We start from the raw sequence: 27,376 nt of genomic DNA on the forward strand, positions 1-27,376 counted from the left end.
AGCGACGCGCGACGTAGTCCAAGATATTAACGTTGTTCTGAAGCTATTTTCTTGTGGCATTTTTGCAATTAACTAGTTTTGATGGGAAATAAGCCACAATTTTACTAAAGAATGATTTTATTAACGTTTCGACGTCCAAATCGGGTGCCGTTGTCAAAATACAAAAAATATTAATAAATTAAACAAAAATGTTGTTGCTTAGTAAAAAAATTCTTCTAATAATTTATTTAATCTGACTCATTTTCATTTATATCGGCAATTCAGACATATTATATATTATAAAGTAGAAGTCTTTAAAATGATATTGCCAATATTTATAAGTTGCGTTCCTGGGACGACTTTACTGAAAGATAGTTCATTCGATTACATGAAATCAACCCTAACTCAAGAATATCCGTCACAAAAAAATCATAACATGTGATCTGTCTTTAAAATGTATAATAATATTATACATTTTAAAGACAGATCACATATATTATATGTATGTCTGAATTGCCGATATAAATGAAAATGAGTCAGATTAAATAAATTATTAGAAGATTTTTTTTACTAAGCAACAACGTTTTTGTTTAATTCATTAATATTTTTTGTATTTTGACAACGACACCCGATTTGGGCGTCGAAACGTTAATAAAATCATTTTTTTTTTTAGTAAAATTGTGGCTTATTTCCCATCAAAACTAGTTAATTCCAAGATATTAAATCCCAACGTCAAAGATGGGCAGGCCATGTTCATAGACGCCATAATAACCGCCTTGTCAAGTTAATCTGGAAGGAAGCCCTGGCAGAAAAAAGGCCCTTAGTACGTCCGTGAATGCGATGAAGAGATGACATATGGTCAGATTCAAGAACAATGGGAGTACCTACTGACCCAACTATTTCGAATGAGCGTGAGAAATAGACTAAGAAATGAGGAAGTTCGTAGACGAATCGGAGCAGAAAACATTATTGAACGCATTACAAGGCAAAAATGGAGACGGCCGGAACTTGTTGCAAGAGGGTCATTCCATATCAACTCAACACACCTAATTTCCACCCCTCTTCAGATTTGGTTATAATTTGGAATTAGTGGCTAATAAGAACCAAAAATACAAAATTTTAAATTTTTATCTCAAACCGTTTCCGAAATATGGTTATGTATAAAGTTTTCCAAAAAATTCCAAAACACCGTGACCATACTTTTTTGGAATGGTTGTAGAAGCTGTCCTAATTGAGCTAGAATGCTGGGAGAGGTGTCATTTTGCAGCATTTTGAAAGCTCTTTACAGTGATATATTATACAACATGATGTTATGATAAACAAGTTTTTTTCAAACAAGAAAAATATATTTTGATTAAGTTTTTTTCCAAAAAGTACATAATTCAAAATTTTCGTAATATTCCTACAATACTGTTGTTAATAACATAAAAAATTTATCATGGGATGGTGATGGGTTCAACATAAAAAATATTAATTTAACACATACAGTATGGTTTAAATGAAAGGAATAAATTCGTAATTTTACAAGCTGCCGACTTTAAGGAAAATACCGAAACAGGTCAATTTTTATTTTTAATTTGTAATTTTTTGGCATATATATCATACTAGTGATGTCATCGATCTGGGTGTGATGACGTAATCGATGATTTCTGAAATGAGACTAGGGGTCGTGTGCTAGCTCATTCAGGTTATTCAATTCTCTATTCAGTAATATAAACATTAATATAATTAAAAGGTAAAGTTTTCAATCCTAATAGCAACATTAATAATATTGAAAAATATTAAAAATATTACTAAAAGATTTTTAAATTGAAAATTTATTCGTCCATTTCCCTGGTAACACCTCCAAGGCTTCTAAAATTTGCAAGCCAGATGGATGCTGCAGTGAAGACAAAGGGAGGGAATTCTAAAAAGTTGCAATTCACAACCCCCGTCTGCAGCTTGGTAAAGTTCCAACGGAAAATAGACCTAGTTACTCTATAGGAGTAATACTAATATAAAATAAAATAAAAATGTATACCATTTTTATTCAGTTGCAATGCGAAGGCAAAACAATCTTATTTTTCACTTAGAACAGGGAGCGCAGTCCAGCACTCTGAATCGACGATTTTCGACTCTTATTGGAGTCATCATCGGAGAGGCGTAGACCTGCTGCTCTCTGCTCGAAGTGACCAAACCATGAAAGTTTATCCCCACATTGCAACTGGCGTGTATGGATTAGGTGACTAGCGTCATCTGGCAATTGAAAGGTAAAGTTTTCAATCCTAATAGCAACATTAATAATATTTAAAAATATTACCAAAAGATTGGTCCATTTCCCTGGTAACACCTCCAAGAGTGCTGGACTGTGCTCCCTGTTCTAAGTGAAAAATAAGATTGTTTTGCCTTCTCATTGCAACTGAATAAAAACGGTATACATTTTTATTTTATTTTATATTAGTATTACTCCTATAGAGTAACTAGGTCCATTTTCCGTCGGAACTTTACCAAGCTGCAGACGGGGGTTGTGAATTGCAACTTTTTAGAATTCGCTCCCTTTGTCTTCACTGCAGCATCCATCTGGCTTGCAAATTTTAAAAGCCTTGGAGATGTTACCAGGGAAATGGACCAATAAGTTTTCAATTTAAAAATCTTTTAGTAATATTTTTAATATTTTTCATTATTATTGTTGCTATTAGGATTGAAAACTTTACCTTTCAATTGCCAGATGACGCTAGTCACCCAATCCATACACGTCAGTTGCAATGTGGGGATAAACTTTCATGGTTTGGTCACTTCGAGCAGAAAGCAGCAGGCCTACGCCTCTCCGATGATGACTCCAATAAGAGTCGAAAATCGTCGATTCAGAGTGCTGGACTGCGCTCCCTGTTCTAAGTGAAAAATAAGATTGTTTTGCTTTCGCATTGCAACTGAATAAAAATGGTATACATTTTTATTTTATTTTATATTAGTATTACTCCTATAGAGTAACTAGGTCTATTTTCCGTTGGAACTTTACCAAGCTGCAGACGGGGGTTGTGAATTGCAACTTTTTAGAATTCCCTCCCTTTGTTTTCACTGCAGCATCCATCTGGCTTGCAAATTTTAGAAGCCTTGGAGGTGTTACCAGGGAAATGGACGAATAAATTTTCAATTTAAAAATCTTTTAGTAATATTTTTAATATTTTTCAATATTATTAATGTTGCTATTAGGATTGAAAACTTTACCGTTCAATTGCTAGATGACTCTAGTCACCTAATCCATACACGTCAGTTGCAATGTGGGGATAAACTTTCATGGTTTGGTCACTTCGAGCAGAGAGCAGCAGGCCTACGCCTCTCCGATGATGACTCCAATAAGAGTCGAAAATTATCGGTTCAGAGTGCTGGACTTGGATTGCTTTCGCATTGCAACTGAATAAAAATGGTATACATTTTTATTTTAATAATATAATTGTTTATACAGGGTGGCAAAAAAGTTTTCAATTACATTAATTGACAAAAAAAAGAAGAGTGTACCTATCTAATTTACTTAGGTTAAAATACATTTATGTATTTATAAATCAATTTTAAATTAAATAAATTACATACACTCTTCGTTTCTTGTCAAATAATTTAATTAAAATAACTTTTTTACCACCCTGTATAAACAATAATTATATTAATATTTATAATACTGAATAGAGACTTGAATAACCTTCCAAATAAACACGACCTCTAGTCTCATTAAAAAAATCATCGATTACGTCATCACGCCCAGATGGAAGACGTCACTAGTATGATATATATGCCAAAAAATTACAATTTAAAAATAAAAATTGACCTGTTTCGGGATTTTTCCTTAAAGTCGGCAGCTTGTGAAATTCCTTTTTTGTTATGTTGAACCCATCACAATCCCATGATTAAATTTTTATATGTTATTAACAACAGTACTATGTATTTGTAGGAATATTATGAAAATTTTAAATTATGTACTTTTTGGAAAAAAAACTTTATCAAAATATATTTTTTGTTTGAAAATAACTTGTTTACCATAACATCATGTTGTATATATCACTGCAGAGTTTGAAAAATGCTGCAAAATGACACCTCTCACAGCATTCTAGCTCAATTAAGACAGCTTCTGCAACCATTCCAAATGAGTATTGTCGCGGTGTTTTAAATTTTTTTGGAAAACTTTACGTAACCATATTTCGGAAACGGCTTGAGACAAAAATTTAAAATTTTGTATTTTTCTTTACCTAATCATCCACTATGAGTACTCTAAAGGACATCGCACACATCTTATGGAAAATATAATGTCACTCAAATTCAATAAAATTTATACGATTAGATTCGTTTTAATATAACGATCAATTCTTATCATTGCGCCAACTCTTAATTATGATTAATTACGGCGCAAATTGCAATTAAAGTTTATCGAAATCACATTTTTGGAGTCCATAAAATGTTAGTTTACAATCATTATTGCTCTGAGTGCTATTCATAACAGCTTAAATCCCGCTGGGCCTAAGCGGATTAGTGAAACTAATCCGCTGATTTATGGAGTACCGAAAATCTGGGTATTTTAAAATATTTTTTCTCTCTCTAACTTATGTACCTACCCATTTGATTTCAGATTTATTTATATCAATTTCTGCTCTTATTTTTGAAAATAGAGAGTTGGGCGCAATGATAAGATTTGATCGTTAATTTAAAACGAATCTATTGGTATAAATTTTATTGAATTTGACATTATATTTTCCATAAGATGTGTGCGATGTCCTTTTAACAAAATTTAAATAGGTCAGGAAAAAAATTAATTCAAAGTGTGTTGATTTGACCTGGAATAGCTCAAGAATTAAAGACAGAGGTGGACAAAAAATTGCTTGAGTGGAGTTCACGGGCGAACACCCAACACGATAGACCGACGACTTCAAAAGAATTGCTACCAATTGGATAGCAGAGGCGCAGAGCAAAAATATATGGAAATATCTACAGGAGGCCTATGTTCAACAATGGACAAATCTGGCCTGATTGATGATGATGATCTTTTAATGATTACTAATATATTTTCATACTCTAGATCTAGATTAATATTACTTTTATTTTAGAATGTTAAACTTCCGGAAGCGTATGAACGCTTAATATTAGACGTATTTTGCGGTTCCCAGATGCACTTTGTCCGTGCTGATGAATTGACTGAAGCCTGGAGAATATTTACCCCTCTATTACATTATATTGAAAAAGAGAGAGTGAAACCTGTTCCATACGTGTAAGCAATATTTAATATATTTTTTACGTGCAGTTCATTTTGGTTGATAATATCATCCATAAAATAATAGTTTAGTTGTGTTGCCAAATATTTCTACATTATACAACAAAAGTACATTACATGGTCATCATCGGCGTTCAATCCCATCGAATTATAGCTTAAACTTTCGCGTATTATCCTATTCTAAAATGGACAAATCCTATTTCTCTATATTTTGGTTTCAATTTATTGTGTTTTTTGGTTGATTTCATTACCTACACTGGGGTGCAAAATTAACCGAACACCTTAAAAATGGGTAATTTTTTATGTCTCGAATTTTCTAAACCTGTTGTCCGATTAAGTGATTTTTTAATATGTTATAAAGTTATTCTTTAACAATATCGCTGTAATAATATTGTTGCTAAACAGGTAAATTTTCATTGTATACCGGGTGTACCAATGAATCTGTGTTTTTTTCTCAAAGTTCGCATCACCCTGTGGAATATTCTAGCATTTATTAAATACTGAAATTAAAATCAAACTATAGCCTCATGTTTTCGCAACATTATGTTTTTTTATTGATTCGCTTATGTTGGATAATAAGAAAGTTAGGTACTTTAACAACTAGCCATGTTTTTCATCAATACAGGATGTTTTTAAATAAGTATGGCAAACTTCAAGGGGTAATTCTGCATGAAAAAATAATGACAGTTTGCTTTATAAACCTATGTCCGCAAATGCTTCGTTTCTGAGATAGAGTGTTAAAATTTTTCTTACAAACTGACAATTTATTTATTGCTTTAAAACCGGTTGAGATATGCTAATGAAATTTGGTGGGTTTTAAGACGTAGTTATTGTACATTTTTTCACATATAAGAATTTAATATTCACCATTGGCGCGCATACGGGTAATATGAGCCGTCATATTACCTGTATGCGCGCCGATGGTGAATATTAAATTCTTACTTGTACGTGAAAAAATGTACAGTAACTACGTCTTAAAACCCACCAAATTTCATTAGCATATCTCAACCGGTTTTAAAGCAATAAATAAATCGTCAGTTTGTAAGAAAAATTTCAGCACCCCATATCTCGGAAAAGAAGCATTTGCAGACATACTGTTTATAAAGCAAACTGTCATTATTTTTTCATGCAGAATTACCCCTTAAAGTTTGCCATACTTATTTAAAAACACCCTGTATTGATGAAAAACATGGCTAGTTGTTAAAGTACCTAACTTTTTTATTATCCAACATAAGCAAATGAATCAAAAAACAAAATGTTGAGAAAACATGAGTCTATAGTTTGACTTTAATTTCAGTATTTTATATATGCTAGAATATGCCACAGGGTGATACGAGCTTTGAGAAAAAAACACAGTTGGATTGGTACACCCGGTATACAATGAAAATTTACCTGTTTAGCAACAATGCAATTACAGCGATATTGTTAAAGAATAAGGCTATAATATATTAAAATAATCACTTAAATCGGACAGCAGGTTCAGGAAATTTGAGACATCAAAAATGACCCATTTTTAAGGTGTCCGGTTAATTTTGCACCCCGGTCTATATTGTGACCATATTCGTTCATATCCTTTAACATAGTCTCTATCCAGGATAATATACTGATTCGACTCCTTATCTAACAATGGATGTAAGAACATCCATTGAACAACATGATTAAACAACGGTAACAAGACACAATACATCTTAGTTTCTCAGCAATCACCTCCTTACTTAATCTTAGAGCATTCTTTTAAGCTCTCCAAATAGCCGCTAGTCGCTGGGGCTGTATATGTAGAAAGCAATGGTTGCGTAAACAATTTGAATCGATTTTTGTATCGAGTGGTGATACGGTGCATTGTGTTTGTGAAAGGGCACATTTTAATACGAGCTTTGAGAAAAAAACACAGTTGGATTGGTACACCCGGTATACAATGAAAATTTACCTGTTTAGCAACAATGCAATTACAGCGATATTGTTAAGGAATAAGGCTATAATATATTAAAATAATCACTTAAATCGGACAGCAGGTTCAGGAAATTTGAGACATCAAAAATGACCCATTTTTCAGGTGTCCGGTTAATTTTGCACCCCGGTCTATATTGTGACCATATTCGTTCATATCCTTTAACATAGTCTCTATCCAGGATAATATACTGATTCGACTCCTTATCTAACAATGGATGTAACAACATCCATTGAACAACATGATTAAACAACGGTAACAAGACACAATACATCTTAGTTTCTCAGCAATCACCTCCTTACTTAATCTTAGAGCATTCTTTTAAGCTCTCCAAATAGCCGCTAGTCGCTGGGGCTGTATATGTAGAAAGCAGTGGTTGCGTAAACAATTTGAATCGATTTTTGTATCGAGTGGTGATACGGTGCATTGTGTTTGTGAAAGGGCACATTTTCTTGTTCATTTGTGGGTATTTTTTCGCAATTTATATTTTCTAACTCACTAACCATCATTAACGGTGCAAATCCATCCACTGCTGAATATAGACTTCCTCAATAACTTTGCGCTGTTTCACATTATAAGAATTTCGACCGTGCGATGGTTAAAATCTACATAGTGGCTCGAGAATCTTTCTCAGTTGAAACATTCGGTGAAGGGAGAAAGATTCTCGAGCCACTATGTAGATTTTAACCATCGCACGGTCGAAATTCTTATAATGTGAAACAGCGCTTTCACTTGGATCTATTATGCGCCGTTGCAATCCAGTTGGCACGGATCCTCTTAATACCAGTCTGTATTGGTGTGTGTGTCTTCCAGTAATTCGTCTATTCACTTTTGATCGCTGGTTCATCTAAGCGTTAGGTTGATTATGGCGACATTTCCTTCCTATATCCATTCAAGTTTAGTTATATGTTCTATGTTATCTACGAATTTCTGTTTCCTTTCCTGTCCTCCCTCTTTGTTTTTAGTTGAGTCAGTTGGAGCTTATTAACTGAAGGTCAATGCATTTGCGCAGTACAAATGAACAGGGTTGGCAGGTTTAAACCAACATGCTTAAAACCTTGGTTTAAACCAACTGTTTTACCAACCAACAAAAGTTTTTTTCTTAAAAAAACCAGTTGGTTTAAATCTGGTTTTTTTATTTTTATTTTTTTTTACTGAGCCTCCAAACTGGTGTTTTTATTTGAAGTTTTTACTACAGCTGCCGCAAAGGAAGAAAATTAAGATACAGTGGAACCTCGATTATCCGTCTCTCTATTAACCGTCACCTCTGTTAACCGTCAGGGTCCATACCTACATAAGTTATATTGACTACATAAGTAAAAAATTTAGTCATCAATTCATTTTGTTTGAGCATTGCGATAAGCCAAACGAAATTCGTTGAAATGTACCGGTGCAGTTATGCCACCACTGCATTTTTTTATGTAAATATTTTTGTTCTTATTCAGGGCTCTGGATTTTTCAATTTAAATAGGTGATAAATGATACCCTGCTTTTAGAGTTCTATTTTTAGAATCACAAGCCGAAAATAAAAATGCACAGCACAATAAATATTACAGTTAATATCTGTGTGTCGCCATAATTAAATTTGATTCAAATTCGAACATTGATTGTGTCACTTAGTCGTGTGATCAATTAAGTTTTGTTGATGTTCTGTTAACCGTATTTTCGATTATCCGTCATACCCTTGGTCCGGTGCCCTGACGGATAATCGAGGTTCCACTGTAAATAATTTCTATTTTTTTTACTTTCGAACTTAGTTATTTTGAATATTATAAAGTTTTTAGAGTTATACTTTGTATCAAAAAAACCTGGTTTAAACCAAATAAACCTGGTTTAAACCAAAAAACCTGTTTTTTTTTTGTTTTTTCGAAAAAACCCTGGTTTTTGCCAACCCTGCAAATGAACTGGTTTGACACTTTCATAAGTTGGCTCGGAACTATTTTTGGCATCGTATTTGTCTTTTGATAGTTGATATGAAGGCCTGCCTTATGTATTGCATCCTTTAGTTCATTCAACATATTTATGGCAGTTTTCAGATGATCAGATGAATGACTACGGCTTCTGCGAATCGTAGGTAACTGAGTTTCTCTCCGACGAGGTTTATGCCTTTATTTCCCTATTCCCATGACTTGAGATCGGATTGCAAGTGCAGTAATGCCAACTTTGGCGACTTGGTATATCTCTGCTGAACAGCTCTTCTACTCTTTATCATGGCGCATACATATTAATAGTTGTATCATATCGATATATAATTAACAATATACGTGTATGTATATAGTAAAGTCCGTACTCTTGTAGTGTCTTTAGAAGTGCATTATCCAAGCTAAGCAGGATTTGAAACACGCCAATTGTATGCATGCCCCTCTCATTTATCGGTAACAAGGAATTTTAAATAATTCCCTTGTTAGAAATAATTGTTTATGTAAATTATTTGTTAACCCGCTTACTATACTATACAAGCACACAACGTACATAATCAAAATCTCAGCAAAACAATGCATTCAAGGCCCTGGCCCAAAATATGTAGATATAAATAAAACATTTGCTTTCGATGAGCACGACTATATTTTTTAGGCCAAACTGGCAACAGGTGTATTTTCTCAAATACCTTTGATAGTGTGTAAAATTATTTACTAAAATCAGCTAAGTACTTTCGGCATGGCACATGCCATCTTCCTATTGTAACAAATAGCTTCTCACCTGTAAAGGCGTTGGCTGCTATTCATGTAACGATAAACTGCCACAGAGAATCGAAATACTATTGTAAAATAATATTTCAATAAACTATGATAGTTATCGTTTATGCAAGCCTAGGTCAATCTCTCAGGTTGTGAGTACACCCTATCTTAATCAAAAATATCAACGATGAAGATCTAGATTTTTTTTTTGAAGTTATATTTCTTTACGATCGAGAGTGAAATTTTATAAACCCGGGCGCACACAGACAGTATGTAGTTCGTTGCTAATCTTTCAATATATGTATGTATCAGCGCTGTCAGCGCAAATAAGTCATTAAAAGAATATATTAGTGTTTTTAGTAAATGTATTATTTATTATAATTTTTGTGTCTTGGATTTGTCTTCCTCGGAAGTAAGATAATAAAATGTTTATTATAACATTTTTATACTTCACTTGATCTATTTGTCACCGTGATGTGTAATTATATCAGAGACGTCACTTACAAGGGTCTTGATAGCTTGGTTGGTAGAGCATTGGACCAGAGATCGAGAGGTCCCGGGTTCAAATTCCGGACGATTCATATTCTTTTTTTTTATTTTTGGTATCGTTTTAATAAAAAAAATTTTAAAGTGGTAGGTACGAAAGTTAGTTTAATATTTAAATAAAATACAAATAACCTGTTAAGTATATGGTACATTCCATGTCAAATCACTCAGGCAAAAAATTTTGGATCTCCGATTTGTCTGAAAATTGGTATATAGCTTCTGCGTGACGTAAAAATAAGATATTTAAGGTCAAAAAATCTTCTTCTTTTTTTCTCAAAATGTGATTTTATGCGATTTTACAGTGATTTGGTGTTTATTTAAACAAATTTGCATTTTCTGTCGTAAAGTATCAATGAAAAACATAATATTTTAATAGAAAGGACTCAAAAATGTCATTATATGGCATTATAACAAGTTATTTTGAATCAAAACAAGTTTTTGATCAAATTTTATAGTGTAAAAAACGTTAAAATACCGTTTTTTACATTTTTCTCCATTCCCAAAATACATCATCATCGATTTGGCTGAAAATTTGCCCACAGATATCCAAAAGATAGAACTTAAGTGGTTAGAAGGATTTGAATTATATTACAATACCAAAAAAGTTACATGCAGTAATATCAGACTCAAAAGTATATATTAGTCCAGTCGTGATAGCATTTGACCTTGAATGCCGAGCTGCCCAAAATTTTATTTTTCTGATCTTTAAGGGAGTCAATAGTAGCCTAAATTTAAAATCACGAATGAATTCCTCCGTTACGTTAGCCGCCATCTTGATTTTAAAGGAGAACCTGTTTGGCTCAATATCTCCGCCATTTTTAACTTTTCGACAAAAATGGTAGGAACTGAAATTGTTCCAAATAAATCGTATTTACAATTATTACAATTTCTTTTTAACAATTTTTGTCGTGAGGTCGATATTTTCGAGTTAATTTTACTTACAGTAGACGCCTATATTTTTTACTATAATATTGCATGTAACTTGTTTGGTATTGTAATATAATTTAAATCCTTATCACCACTTAAAGTCCTATGTTTTGTCTATCTGTGGGCAAATTTTCAGCCAAATCGATTATGATGTATTTTGGGAATGGAGAAAATGTAAAAAACGGTATTTTAACGTTTTCTACACTATAAAATTTGATCAAAAGCTTGTTTTGAATCAAAGTAACTTGTTATAATGCCATATAATGACATTTTTGAGTCCTTTCTATTAAAATATTATGTTTTTCAATGATACTTTACGATAGAAAATGCAAATTTGTATAAATAAACACCAAATCACTGTAAAATCGCATAAAATAACATTTTGAGAAAAAAAGAAGAAGAAGATTTTTGACCTTAAATATCTTATTTGTACGTCCCGCAGAAGCTATATACCAATTTTCAGACAAATCGGAGGTCCAAAATTTTTTTTGCTCCAAAATTGAGTGATTTGAAATGGAATGACCCATATTTATTTCGTTGAAATTATATAATAGAAGTTAACTTCTTACGTGCGTACAAAGTACAGTGAACCGCGATAAGTCGGCCTCCGATAACCCGGAAGTCCGGCTAACCCGGACTGATTTTCATCAGACAAAACAAACATTTTTTCACTTTGACTGAGTTTTTTACCAAGAAATAAATAATACCATATACAACTGTACATAATTTAGATGTACTGTGCATATGTATTTCATGTTTTTGTAATTATAATGCGTATTTGTTTATTATTTATATGTATTTTATTAATTTTTACCATATTCTCTGGCTAACTTGGATTTTCGATAACCCGGATCGGCCGCGGTCCCGGTTTATCCGACGTATCGAGGTTCCACTGTACACACACATTCTTTTTTTTTATTTGATACACTGCATTTTTACAATCTACTCTATACAAAGTAATAAGTAAATGGTATGTAAGTCAATTAACATAAGTTAGGTACCGTCCAGTGACTGTTCTCTAAGTATTATTGTGGTAGGTCGTCTGGCCATATTCTCTTCAGTCTTCTTTCAGCAAGTGGTTGGGTGAATAAATTATTTATCAATTCGTTGGTGTGGTCAGTGATGGGATTTTTATATTTTATTGATCGATTCTTTTTTTTTTTTATTATTATTGAGAAATTCGCATCAACCCGAAGGTTATTAGCGAGGAGCAGATTTACAATATTAAATATTATATATTTACAAAATTAATAGCTTTTAAATAGTTTAACATATTTGTGAACGAACAATTTGCACCAAGTGCTTTCTCTAAGTTTGTTGGAATACCGTAAATTCTTCTTGCTGTGGAGAAAACTGGACAGTCTACAATTATATGTTTTACCGAGAGTTTAACGTTACACTGATCACATTTCGGTTCAGGTTCTTTTGTTATTAAGAACTTGTGTGTGGCACTGGTATGACCTAACCTAAGGCGGGTTATTGTCACTTGATCCCTTCTTTTGGTGGGGAGACATGTCCATGGTTTAATGTTTGGTTTAATATTCCAAAGATTGGACACTGAAAATTGCCACCGGTTTTGCCACTCACTTAGGATACGCGATTTGATAACACTTGAAACATCACTAGTTGTCACATATTGCACGATAGTAGAGTCAGCTGAGTTGACGGCTTCACGCGCACACTTATCTGCTTCTTCATTGCCTCTTATACCAATATGTGACGGGATCCAGATGAAGATTACCTCCTTATTACGATTTTGTATCTCGATCAGATTTTGTTTTATTTTTCCCAGAATGTAATTCTCTGGGTATATTTTTCCTATGGATTGTAGTGAGCTTAGTGAATCAGTCAAAATGATGTATTTCTGATTTGGTGAGGATATAATATATGTCAGTGCCCCGTATATGGCATATAATTCTGCATTAAAAGTACTGCAGTGTATTGGCAACTTATATTTTTGGCACATATTCGAGGATATAACTGCTGCTCCCACGCCATCTGTTGATTTTGAAGCATCTGTATATATTTGAGAGAAGTTTGTATACTTTGATAATAAGTTTTGCAGATTTTGATGTATTATACTATGGTTAGTAGTATGTTTGTCCAATGAAGTTAAGGTGGTAATTATTTTTGGTACTCCCAAATTCCATGGCGTAGCAGGTTCAAAACTAACAGGATAGCAAGGAGGTAAGGTGGTGTTAAGAGATGAGAGATCCATTTTGATTCGGTGGTAGAAAGGTTTGTGTAGACGTGGTTTATTGGAGAAAAATGTTGATAATCGGTTAAGGTGATCATATTTGAAGGTGTGGTTATTAGGATTTGCATTTGATTTAATTGCATAGGTTAACTTTAAGTACATTCTTCTGTAATACAGTGATGGTTCAGCTGCTTCACAATACAGGCTTTCTATTGGTGTGGTTCTGAAAGCTCCCAAGACAATGCGGAGTGCAGTATTGTGGATTGAATCTAAAATTTTAAGAGAAGACTCAGTAGCCGACGAATATGCTATCGCGCCATAGTCTAATTTAGATCTGATTAGAGTTCTGTAGAGAGATAGCATAGTTTGTCTATCTGCTCCCCAGTCTTTTTTTGACAATGATTTAATGATATTAAGTCTTCCTTGGCATTCGATTGCCAGTTTCTTAATATGTTCTTTCCAATTTAGATGTTGGTCGAATGTCATTCCTAAAAATTTTACAGTATTTTTCCGAACTAACGAATTGTTATATAGTGAGAGTGAAGGGTGATTAGGGCAGCTTTTCTTTGAGAATAATATAAATTGTGTTTTTTCTGTAGAAAATTGAAACCCACAACTTTGCGACCATTTCTCTAGTTGATGTAAGAACGTTTGTAGCATATTCGTGATGTTTTCCATATTTTGATTTCTCGCATAGATAACAAGGTCGTCTGCGTATAAGAGACCTTTCAGTGGTAAGTTCATATTGGTTAGGACATCATTTATTGCTACTAAAAAAAGTGTAGGGCTTAACACTGATCCTTGTGGAATACCATTCTCTAGTTTTGTTTTTGGTGATAGCATACCATTAGTTTTAAGTTGGAATGATCTATTGGTAAGGAAATTGTTAATGAACGCTAGGCAGTGTCCCCTGATATTTAAATTATGTAGTTTCTTGACTATTAGGTGTTTCCAAGTGACATCATAGGCTCCCCTGATGTCAAAAAATATAGCGACGCATTTTTGATTGACAGCAAAAGCTTCAAGTATGTCATTTTCTAATGCTAAAATATTGTCTATTGTTGATCGATTTCTACGAAAACCACTTTGATTTGGAATGATTAGGTTTCGATTCTCAAGAGTCCATAAAAGCCTTTTATTTACAATTTTTTCCATTAATTTACCCATAGCACATGTCAAAGATATTGGTCTATATGCATTTGGATTACTTTTTGGATTGTTTGGTTTTAAAATTGGTATAATAATAGATTCTGACCATTTTGGTGGAAATTTATGTTGAGTCCAGATTAAATTAAATAACCTTAGTAAGTACTGGTGAGCGTTCGAAGGTAAATTTTTTATAAATTTTACCGGAATATCATCAGGTCCCGCTGCCGAATCTTTAAATGAGTTAAGGGCTTCGTTGTATTCTTCCATTAAAAAAGGAGAGTTTATAGGACTTTTTTCTATCTCATCGAAGTTAATTAGATTACGTTCTTCATGTTGCTTAAGTGTAATAAAGCTCTGGTTATACTGGGTATTACTAGATCTGTGTTTATAAGTGTTAGCCATTTCTTCTGCGATTTCGTTGTCGGAGGTAATAACCTTATCTTGAATATTTAGTGAGTTGATTTTTAAATTTAAACTTTTTCCCGATATTCGTTTTATCTTCTTCCATATGTCACTCATAGGAGTAGAGCTGTTTATTTTAGAAACATAATCAATCCAGGATTGACGTTTAGCTGTCTTTATTGTCAATCTAGTTATGGCTCGAGTTCTCTTATATTCTAGTTGGTTTTCAAGCGATTTCTTTTATATTTATTAAAGGCAGTTTTACTTTCTCTAATGACCTTTTTACAAGACTCGTTCCACCATGGAACTGGTGTTGAATGTTTCGTTGGAGCTGTTTTACCGATTGAGTTTTCAGCTGCCTTAATAATTATTTGGATCAAATTGTCTAGACATTCTTCGACATTAATTATTGTTGTCGAGCACTTGTTTATATATGATTCTATCTGTTGGGCGAAATGCTTCCAATCGGCTTTATCTATTTTCCATTTGGGAGAGAAATGGGTTGTGCGTTTATGTTGATTGTTTTCTATAATTAATGGATAATGGTCACTGTTGTATGTGTACTGCATTGGATACCAAGACAAATGTGGGTAAAGATCACTGTCACATATTGTTAGATCAAGTGGTGTAGCTTCTCCAGTTCTTATATTAAATCTAGTCGGGCTTCCGTCATTTAAGAGAGACAAATTAAGATGATCTATAATTTCTTCAATGGCGGTACCCCGTTGATCTTTATATGCGGATCCCCAGATGTGATTATATGCGTTTAGGTCACCCAAAATGATTCGAGGAGTAGGAATTTGTTTAAAAAGATCCTCTAGTTCGTTTCTGGAAATTACTGCTCCAGGACGTAGATATATGTTGCAAATGTTTATATTAGTTTTCCCAATAACGGTGACAGCAATGGCCTCTAAGTTAGTATTTAGAGGTATTCTTATCGAGTCATATGAATTATTAATTAAAATTGATACACCGCCACTAGCAATGTTTTGGTTAAGTCTTATTTGATTATGACAAACATAGTTTCTTAAGATTATATTTTGATTTGGTTTAAAATTGGTCTCTTGTAAACATACAAAATCTGGATTTTGTTCTGAAAGAATGATCTGTAGCATGGGTAAATTATTGAAATAGCCATTTATATTCCACTGTATTAATTTATTAAATTCCATTTTAATTTATTAAATTTATTTATTGATTTGTTTGTGAGGAGTCACTTTCTGTATCGGATACTAGGTCCTGTGGGATTTGCATCTGTAAGTGTTTTAGAAGAATTTTCCTTAATTTGGTATTTCGGGTCTTTGTAGATCTGTCTTGAGTATAGGGATATATTTTGTTTAACATATCGATGAGAGCTGTAAAGTTATCTGTATAATTTTCAACGGTAATAAGTGGATCGGGTGAACTCTTTATGTTTTCGAATAGGTCTGTTATCTGAACATAGCTTAGAACAAATGGTGGCGACTGCTGGTTTATGAATGCTTCTAGAGATTTTCCTTTATTTTGCTTTTTCTTTTTCTTGGGATTAAGTGCTATTTCTGCTGGATTGGTAAACATCGGTTTATCAGTGGTATCATTAGGGGGCGGGGGAGGACTTAAGGTATCGTCAATCGTTCTTTTTGAACTATTTTGTGAAGACTCAATATTCATATGTAAGGTAGTTGATTCGCTCTCAGTTTCTTTGGGGTTCAGTTGATTGTTTGTAGTTGGGGTAGCTGATTGAATTGAAACAGATGCTGGTGTGATGGTTGATATTTCTGGAGGATTTAATATTGGGTTTTTTTCTGCTGTGGTTGGAGCAATAGGATTTGGTTTTGGATTGATAGGTTCTGGTATGCTGGTTGATATTTCTGGAGGAGTGAATGTTGGGATGTTTTCTACCGAGGTCGAAGCGATAGGATTTGAGTTTGGATTGATAGGGTTTTTGCAGTTAGTTGCCGTATGACCATTTTGTTTACAGTTGTAACATGTCAAGTTGCCACTCGATAAGAATATTCTGTATGAAGTATTATCGTAGTTGATTAAAAACGATTCTGGAATTGTGAGGTCTGTTGGGCTGATAAAGATTTGCCTTCTGAAGCTCATTATATGACTAAATTCAGGTAACGGTGCACCAATTTTTAAAAAGGACATTGTAGATTGAATAACAAGTCCCATGGACTCGAGTTCTTTAATTAATACATCATGAGGAATTGATGGACAAACATTAGAGAGAATAATTCTTTCGGAAGGAGTTATATACCTTCGAGCTTGTATAATCTGATTATTAACCACAATGTTGCCGTTATTTTCAGTCATGAATTTTTCTACGATATTTTCAGATGATAAATACAAACATATTCTATTGTTTGATAATCTAGAGCAGAATAGTATATTTTTTGGATGAATGATTTTTCCCAGCGGGAGGAGGTAATCTTGTATTTTCGCATCTTCAATGGAATTAAAAATGATTGCCTGGCGCTTAGAGGGATGTTTTTGTTGAATAAGGGCGGTAGAGTAACTTCTTGGTGTAGAATTATCCATTTGAGAATTTCCTGGTAAATTTATTTCACCGCTTTGTGACATCTTGATCGATTTTTAAACATTTCTAAGTACGGACCTGTCCCCGGCTGGGAAAAAAGCCGAGTGGACACACAGGTCGATGGTAATTAAATGTTTTTGTTTACCGTCAAGCAGATTTCGATATAAAAATTTACAATAATGTTAAATACTAATTAGATATTTTCTGTGGAAATTACAGTAAAACTGTACTTACAAATTTGGAAAGTTGAGATTTAATTGATCACTAATAATTTCACCAAGTTTGGTTAAATTTTGAAAACTTATTCTCACTTAATTTGAACTATTTTGTAGAGCCAAAATAAACAAACCGTTCCGACATACAGTCAGGATCGGCCTCAGATCGATTCTTTATTAAGTCCTTGATTAGTGGGATGTCCAGATTATTGTTAGATGGAGACAACTAAAACAATAAGTTAACCAATCAGGTTTTTTTTTCATTAAGAATATAACGAAAATATATGATGTATTACAATAAGTTAACTAATCAGGTTTTTTTCATTAAGAATATAACGAAAATATATGATGTATTAGATTCAATGATATATATTCAAAATCTTGCCGAAAGCGAACAATTTGGATTATAGTTGTGGCATTTGGTGTTTGACGGTAGCTTCTTGATGGTACAGCTGTTGACTTGTCGACCTGGACATAGATGTTCGATGATGATGGCTAATTAGGTCTCGTGCTGCAACTGTAGATGGTGGATGTTTGTATTGAATTGTAGTGGCATCGCCGGCGATGGTTCCTTCCAAAAGGAGAGACAGTTATTTATTACCAAAAACTAGAAGATATAATGTATTATCAGGCACCAAGAAGTAATGTTTCTTGCCTTGTAATCGAAAAGTATAGCAGCTGACAAGGCATAAATTAAATATAATTACTAGTAAAGTTAAGTTATTTATGATTTCTACATGCATATAATTAAGTAAAAGGAAAATATATCGAAACGAACACGTGGCTTGGAAATATGAAGTTAAATATGAAAAAGTAGTTAAAAAACTATGAATATGATAAACTATTCACCCCAAGGAGATGGTCTATTGGAATTAAAATAAGGTATTACATATTAAGCCTACTTCTCTTTAAATAGGAAAAATAGCCCTGCCACTTCCATTGAAGATTAATGTAGCCGAATGGGGAGGTTGTCACTGTCATCGAAATGACGGGGAAGTATAGAATATAAAATAATTAGATGTTTTAGGATAGAATAAGAATGAAAAGAGAGTTGTCTATAGAAAAGAAATAGAGGGCGCCAACTAAGTTTTTAACGGGAAACCAGTAAAACAATAAAAAAAGTTAAGAAATTAATGATATTAAAGGAATTAAAATAAAATAATTATTTGAAAATAAAATAGCAGTTGCAAGATGTGGCGTTTATATCAGGTTTGTTCTAACACAACGAAGAACCGTCATATAACGATCATGTTACTATAAAATAATACGTTCCATGCGTTCTGTGTCTCTATATCGGGCGTTCCATGAGTTATTTTGTTTACTGCGCAGGACGGTGATCGTTACATGGACGGTTTCTCGTTGTGTTGGAACAAACCTATCGTTACACTATAAAGAAAATTAAGAGAATGTTCTATAAACAATACAATGGTTAAGAACTTAGAAGAGTAAGTGTCGACATTTATACTCTTCTGTGAGGCATTTATAACCTATAAGACGTTTGTGTTAACCATTGTATTTATAGAAAATTCTCTTAAATTAATGTTCTTTATAGGAAGCTCTTAAGGTGGCATGTGCCATGCCGAAAGTACTTCGCTGATTTTAAGAAATAATTTTACACGCTATCAAAGTTATTTGAGAAGATACACCTGTTACCAGTTTGACCTATATTTTAGAAGTGTGTACAAGCCATACAGTCTTTTTCAAAATATTTAGATTTGTCGAGTCAGGTGGTCTTTCTAAAAAATCAAATCGATCTTTTATTAGAGGTGCCATATGCCAGGCGCGAGATTTTTTGTGGTGTGTCTATTTATGTTTGGTTATGACTACTCTATATAAGTATTGTTTATTTAATAAATGTAATTTTCTTTTTAGATATGGTAGCAGAGGACCAAAAGAAGCCGATGAACTATTGTATAACAATAACTTCAAATATACTGGTTCATACAAATGGAAGCCAAAAATGTAAAGTTACCGAAAATTTTACCTAAAGACAATAATATATATATATATATATATATATATATATATATATATATATATATATATATATATATATATAATGATGTAAAAAAATTTTAATTTTTCAATTTTTTAACTGTTTTGTATGGATTGATTGTTATGTTTAAGCAAATTGTTAGCAATAAAATGATTTTTAATCATATTTACTGTAGTATCCTTGTTACAACAAAAAATACCCTCTTTTCTACTTAGTAATCTAGTAAATTGAACATCGACATCAAAGTTAAGATATTATACTAAGATACTTGTGTTTTTCAACATACGGAAACACTAATCACACGAAAAGTTTACCTACTGATTCATTTGTATCTACTAGCTCTTTTTATTTCAAATCTCATTAAACAAATATTCTTCTTCTTCTCGTTGTCCTTATGCCCTATAAGAGCGTCGGACTTTGGTATCACCTATCCATCTTTTACCCATTTCTTCCACGCCTTCCGGTCTCCTGTCATTTCCTTCATCTGTTGCACTGTTTTCCCTCTATTTGCCCCGATTTCCTCGATTTGTTCCATCCACTCCTTTCTAGGTCGCCCCTTCTTCTTTTCCCCTTATGGTGGCTCCTGGCTTCTGAGCCACCTTGGATAATTAGGGGTTGGTTACCCCCTACCATAAGGGTTGATGAAATAACTCGTATCACCGTAGATGCATTTATTTTATAAGTTAGAGTACTAACGGTAAATAGCTGGTGGTACGTTAGTTCTCAGTAGCTGTGATGTTTTCCCTTTGGGATCTCAAATATTAATGACTTACTCTTCGCAATGGAATTAGCAGATAATAATTAGTCTTCTCCTGTTTATTGTTTTGGTATATAATGAAAGTAACATTGTTTTGGTTAAAAGCGCTGAGTCGACTCGGTTATAAAAATAATGAATACTATTGTTATTGCAAACCGACCTTGGTCAAACCTAAACTGTTACACTGATATGTGCTAATTTAGGTCGATCGTATTTACTATAAACAAACGTAGTTTGTTTTGCTAAAGACATTTAAAATTATTAAAAGGATTTGTTTTAATAAGAAGATTACTAAGAGATGCCGTGTATCCCAACACATCTTCCTTTCCTTCCGAAAATTTTCTGACTACGGAAAAGGAAGAAAACTTTTCTTTTATTAGTACCACCACCTGCTTACTGCGTTTTAATAAATACAATATATACATTTTTTATTTCCTATAAATAATAATTAAATACAAAAAAAATAAAAATGTTCGTTATTGACATTGTTCCCGTTTCACTTGTCACTCACTGTGTTCTCGGATTGTAAGCATATAATCTATTCTTATGTATTTTCCTGATTTTATTGTTTTCCAATCTGATCTTACAATTAACATTATTTACCTCTGTTATTGTGAAGGGGCCTACATAAAGACTATCAAACTTACCATTCTCTTCCCTTTTTATCAGGACTAGGTCTCCTATTTTAAAGTGTTGTGGTGTTGCTTTGAGCTTATTCTTTTCTTGTCGCTCTATTTTGTGCTTTAGTAAGAAGGTTCTAGTTCTCTCGTGTGCGCTTTGTAGTTTTTAGCGTAACTCATTGTAGTAAGCATCTATATTGTAACATGGTTGAATCTCCTGTGTAAGGTCTTCCGGTAGGTTAACCTTCCTGCCATATAACAGTTCAAACGGTGTGTAACCATGATACGCGTTAGGGGTTGTATTGTAGCAGTATGTGAACATCCTGCAACACACATATTTTCTCTGTCTTCGTCTATGAATGCTCTTACGTACTCGTTTAATGTTCTGTGCAGTTTTTCGCAACTTCCAATGGACTGTGGATGGTATGCCGTTGAGAAGTTGTGCTCTATTTTTAGTAGCTTTGTTAGTTCCTGCATTACTTCATTTTTATATTCTGTGCCTTGGTCTGTTCTTATTTGCTTCATGAGTCCGTATGTTGGTATGAAATGATCAAAAATTCCTCGGGCTATTGTCTCTGCTTCTTTATTGCACACGGGTATACTGACCGCGTATTTCGTAAGCTCACATAACATTGTTATACAGTATCTATTACCTTCGTTACTTTTAGTGAATGGACCTATCGTATCTATGTATACTATGTCCCATGGTTTGGAAGAAGTGTCCGATATCCCGAATTCTTCGACATGTGTTCTTTTCGGTTTGTTAATTTGACATTTATGACATTGTTTAACGTATTTTCTTACGTCTTTTTCCAAATTTTTCCATCTAAATCTTGCTTTTAGCTTCTTTATGAGTCTGTTATTTCCTACGTGTCCTCCAAACATCGGATGATTATGATATTCTTCTATTAACCTGTGTTTTTCTTTGTCATCTTCTATTGTTTCTGGTACTTCACATATGTATATTTCTACATTCTTCAATATTTCGTTTCCTTGTTTAATAAATTCCTCAATTGTGCACACTTTAAAAATAATATCGTTTACGTATATTTTTACTTTACGTACTGCATTCTCTACCGCCAGCTTATCAAGCTGTGCCAACATTTGGTTTAAATCAAAATGATTGAATCCTGTGGCTATGCTCTTGCTGCACTTTATTTTGTTTTTGATCCTAATGCTCAGTCTTGGTGAGATTAGTTCTGCTCCAAAAGACAAAATTGGTAGTCTATGCGCCTCTAAATTATTTAGTACCTTTCTTACTGTTTGTTTGTGGGCTTCTGGCTGTAGTGCGAGTTCACTTTCTGCCTTTGTTTGCCTTGCTTCCTTCTTCTTTTCTCTTGCTTGAGCTCGTGTTATAGCTAATATATGGGTATTGTCTATGTATAGGTTCTTTAGTTGATGTAATGTTATTCTTGAAAGGCTGTGTGCGTAGTTATTTTTCCCTGTTATGTATTTTATTTCGAAATCGTATTCCTCTAAATCTAATCTGATTCTTGTAAGTTTCGAACTTGGTTCTTTCATTGCAAATAAATGTGTTAGTGGTTTATGATCCGTTTTTGCTAAAAATGTTGGTGCTCCATATAAATAACATTTGAAATGATTAATTCCCCAATGAATCGCTAGTAATTCCTTAACGATTATAGGTTTATTACATTCTCCTTTATTGAAACTTCTTGATGCGTATGCTATTGGTAGGTCTATTCCGTTATAAACTTGACTTAAAATTGCTGAACAACTCTCGTTGGATGCGTCTGTTGTTAGGATGAATTGTTTATTGAAATCCGGATATTTTAGGATCGGTGGCTTCATTAGAGATGATTTAAGCTTATTGAATGCCTTTTCACATTCTTCTAACCAAAAAAATTCTACTCCTTTTCTTGATAATCTGTTGAGTGGTCTGCATATTTCAGCAAAATTTTGAATAAAACGTCTATAATAGTTACAAAATGCTACTAATCTTTTTGTTTCTTCCGCTGTCTTAGGTGTCGGGTATTGTTCAATCGTTGCATATTTCGCTTTGTCTGGTGATACTCCTTCCTGAGAAAGATCATGTCCTAAATATGTTACTTCTCTTCTAAAAAATTGACATTTTCCTGGGTTAAGTTTCAAATTGAATTTTCGACATATCTCGAATGTCTTTTTCAGGTTGTCTAGGTGATGTTTTTCGGATATTCCTATTACTACTATATCGTCCATGTAGAGAAATGCTTTGTCTGGTGTTAATCCCGAAAATGCTATTGACATCATCCTTGAAAAGCTATTTGGGCTTACATTTAATCCAAAAGGTAATCTGGTAAATTGAAATGCTCCATTTTCTGTGCTAAACGATGTGTATTTTCTCGATGATTTTTCTAATGGTATCTGGTGAAAACCTGACATTAAGTCTATAACTGAAAACCATTTTGCTCTTCCTAGTTGATCTAGTATCGAGTCTATCCTTGGTAAAGGAAATTTGTCTGTGACTATTTTCTTGTTCAGTTGTCTAAAATATATGCATAATCTCCATGCTTTATTTCCATCTATCGCCTTTTTCGGTACCAGTACTACTGGGCTGTTGTATTCTGATGCAGACGGTTCTATTATTCCTTGGTCTCTCAGTTTTTGTACTTGTCGGTTTAATTCCTCTGTTTGTGCATGAGGTGTCCTATAGTTTTTAATGTATACCGGAGTTTGGTCTTTAACTCTCAGTTTCTGCTCGTAGAAGTTGTTACATGTTAGCATGTCATGCCTTAGGGCGAATATATCTTAATAATCTTCACATAAAGATACTAACTTATCGCGTATGTATTCTGGAATGTCTAACTTCAATGATTCCCGTAATTCCTTTTTCCTATCCTTGCTGTCGTTGATCAGTCTATATATGTTGAATAATTTAATGTCTAATGTTTTGATCGCGTTTGTCTCTACTTTTACTGTTTCGTAGGTTGTGTTCAAAATTTTGATGTACGGATTATTACTTGAAATAATTACTCTCGCTATGAATATTCCTGGTTGTATTTCCTGTTGTTCCACTATCCTGTCGTTCTTCGGCGTTTGAAAAATTTTTACGACTCTGTAAATTTCACATCTAGGCGGTATTATTATCGTGTCATTATCTATATTATCCAAAATGTTTGTACTAATGTAACAATCGTTGTCCTCTTTAATGTGCATTTTAAGGTTAGCGTAGTCTAGTATGCATTGAAAATTTGAAATAAAGTCTCTCCCAATGATTCCGTCGGTTGGAATAGGAAAGCTAGGTTCCACTAATTGAAAGATATGCTCAAATCGAGATCCTTTTACTTCTAGCGTTGTTTCAACTTCTCCCATTGTTTGTAATTCTCCTTTAGTTACTCCTTTTATTTTCGCTTTTGTGTTTGGTTTCACATGTTCCTTCATAAAATCTTGTGAACATTTCAGTATTGAAATATCAGCTCCTGTGTCTATGATAAAGGTATTTGTGTTTTCTAGGATTCCTGTTTTCATTCGTACAAAATTCGTTAGGTTTAAATTGAAGTTGTAAATATTATATTCCACTTCTGACTGTGTACTTTCCTTGTTTCGTTCATTCAAAACCCCAACTGCTGGTTTTCTGGTTCCTCTTGGCTGTCTTCTAACTCAAGTAGCCTTACGTTTCTGTTACGTCCTCATCTCTGGTTCCCTCTGTACGTTTGGTTGTTGAATTGTCTATATCCTCTGTTGGAATAATTCCGTTGGTTTCCTGTTTCTTCTCCTTCGTTCCGTTGTCCGAAGTTATTTCTTCCTCCTCTGTCGTATTTGTTATGGTATCCTCTTCGGTATTGCTGTTGTTTCGGTATTGCTGTTGTCCTCTCCTATTTTCATAATTCGTCCTATAATTGAACACTCTCCCCTATGTGTTCTCCTCTGTCGTATCAATCGATAAAAATTTAGATACTACTTCCTGCGGTGTTGTGAAATTACCTGCCTCCAGTATTAACTTAGCTCTATCCGTATTAACATTTCGTTTCATTGTTGCTACGACTGTTTCCGTTGTGTATTTTTTCGCTAGCTCCAATGGCATTCCTTCCGCTTTGTATGCTACCTTTAACTGTTCCGCTAATTCCTCTACTTCGGATGCGTACACTGCTGCATCTTTGTTTCCTTGCCTTTTCTTTGCTAACTTGTCTATTATCGTTTTCGGATTGTCGCCTCTTAATTCCTTCTTCAGTGCCGCTGCTATAAGTGGGATCGTATCCTCTGTGGTTATCAGGTTTCTAGCCTTATTAGTCAATCTTGTTTTTATTAATGTTATCGCTGTTTCTTCATGTCCTGCTATTTTTCCAAGTAACTCTAATGCGTCTAAAAATGGTTGTAATTTCCCTGCGCTTCCATCAAACTCGTTGGGCAATACCTTGCTTGCAATATTCAAAAATTCGTTGATTGTCAGAATCATGTTTAATATTTTTATATCTTGTTTTATGTCGCTTTTTCCCTCTTTTATTTCCTCGTCAATTTTTTCCTCTATCTCCTCGTCACTTTTTTCCTCTTCTACTTCTTCGTCGCTTTGTTCTTCCTCTATTTCCTTGTCGATTGGTTGGTGTATTGAACTTGGAACTACTGTTCTTAAGTTTACAGCTTGAAATGAGCGTATAACTTTGTCTCTTATTTTTCCGAAATATTTGTTGCACGCTTCTCTTTGTTTGTCCGATAGCGCTTCCCAATTTTTCTTCGTTAAATGTGTGAATTTGTTATACAATTTGATTAGCTGTGTCGTTACTTCTTGTATATCCTTAGATTTAGGTACTTTCTTCTTCAACCTTCTACTTTGTCTTGTTACTTCTTGCGTAATCTCCTCAACTATTTTGACGAAGTCTTTCCAAGTAACTTTGTTGCTACTCATTTATTCATAATTCATTTATTCCTGTAATATTCATTTTCCTTATTCCTGTACCCGTAACGAACGCATAAATTTGACAGTCTTACGAGGTATAGTAAAAATATAGTAAATTGCAATAAAAAAATCATTATATCAAGCAATATAAATCACCATAAAAATCAGTAGACCAAAAAATGTAATAAAAATCAGTAGGTAAAATAATAAATGGATAAAAAGTCAGTAAAGATAAAAATATGCTAGTAAATATATAAAAATCCAATAAAAATCAATATAAAATAAAAATGTATCATTACGTCCTATAAATAACCATAATATTTGTAAAAAAAAAATCCTTATAATACCAATAAGGTAATTAAAATAAACTATGTAGATAAAAATAGGTAGAACTTAGATTATGCATCTTAAATTACGATTATATTACGTTATTATATGGTTATACGAATCAGGAGTAATATCATAAAATACTTAATTATTATACGAATCAGGAAATACCATAAAAATAGCTAATATGGACGAATCAGGAAATACCATAAAAATAGCTAATATGGACTTACCCCTTTTACACGGTCTGTGTTCGTATCACCCAAAAGTCCTCGCTGCACGTTCCATAGCATTGTCCATTGTCCCACGATGTTCCATCTCCATACCAAGTTCCATTTTCCATACCATACTCAGCTCCGTCTCGGGCCTGACGTCTCCATCCTTTTTCTATATACCACACTGTTTTCTAGGGTGGTCGAGGTGCCAGAACATTGACGTGTTTCTCCATACTCGTCCCGTTTACCAGTCCTGTGTCTTCCCTGGTCTTCTTCCCTGGTCTTGGATCGCCATATGGTGGCTCCTAGCTTCTGAGCCACCTTGGATAATTAGGGGTTGGTTACCCCCTACCATAAGGGTTGATGAAATAACTCGTATCACCGTAGATGCATTTATTTTATAAGTTAGAGTACTAACGGTAAATAGCTGGTGGTACGTTAGTTCTCAGTAGCTGTGATGTTTTCCCTTTGGGATCTCAAATATTAATGACTTACTCTTCGCAATGGAATTAGAAGATAATAATTAGTCTTCTCCTGTTTATTGTTTTGGTATATAATGAAAGTAACATTGTTTTGGTTAAAAGCGCTGAGTCGACTCGGTTATAAAAATAATGAATACTATTGTTATTGCAAACCGACCTTGGTCAAACCTAAACTGTTACACTGATATGTGATAATTTAGGTCGATCGTATTTACTATAAACAAACGTAGTTTGTTTTGCTAAAGACATTTAAAATTATTAAAAGGATTTGTTTTAATAAGAAGATTACTAAGAGATGCCGTGTATCCCAACACACCCTGTCTTTTGGCATCTGTCACCTTCTTTACTAG

The 27,376-nt window shown here is 33.5% G+C and overlaps 1 protein-coding gene across 2 annotated transcripts in view; it reads left to right on the forward strand.

Moving 5' to 3' along the window:
• LOC126878674 (glucose-6-phosphate 1-dehydrogenase) overlaps positions 1 to 19,959 on the forward strand; it is an 80,738-nt gene extending 60,779 nt beyond the window's left edge. For both annotated transcript variants that reach the window (XM_050641525.1, XM_050641524.1), the window contains exons 7-8: positions 5,052 to 5,212; positions 19,671 to 19,959. In XM_050641525.1, coding sequence (XP_050497482.1) covers positions 5,052 to 5,212; positions 19,671 to 19,764 — 255 coding nt within the window. In that variant the 3' untranslated portion in view covers positions 19,765 to 19,959. The remainder of the gene's footprint in view (positions 1 to 5,051; positions 5,213 to 19,670) is intronic.
• Positions 19,960 to 27,376: the final 7,417 nt, after the last annotated feature.

This window comes from Diabrotica virgifera, chromosome 10 (genome assembly GCF_917563875.1).
Source record: "Diabrotica virgifera virgifera chromosome 10, PGI_DIABVI_V3a".
NCBI lineage: Eukaryota > Metazoa > Arthropoda > Insecta > Coleoptera > Chrysomelidae > Diabrotica > Diabrotica virgifera.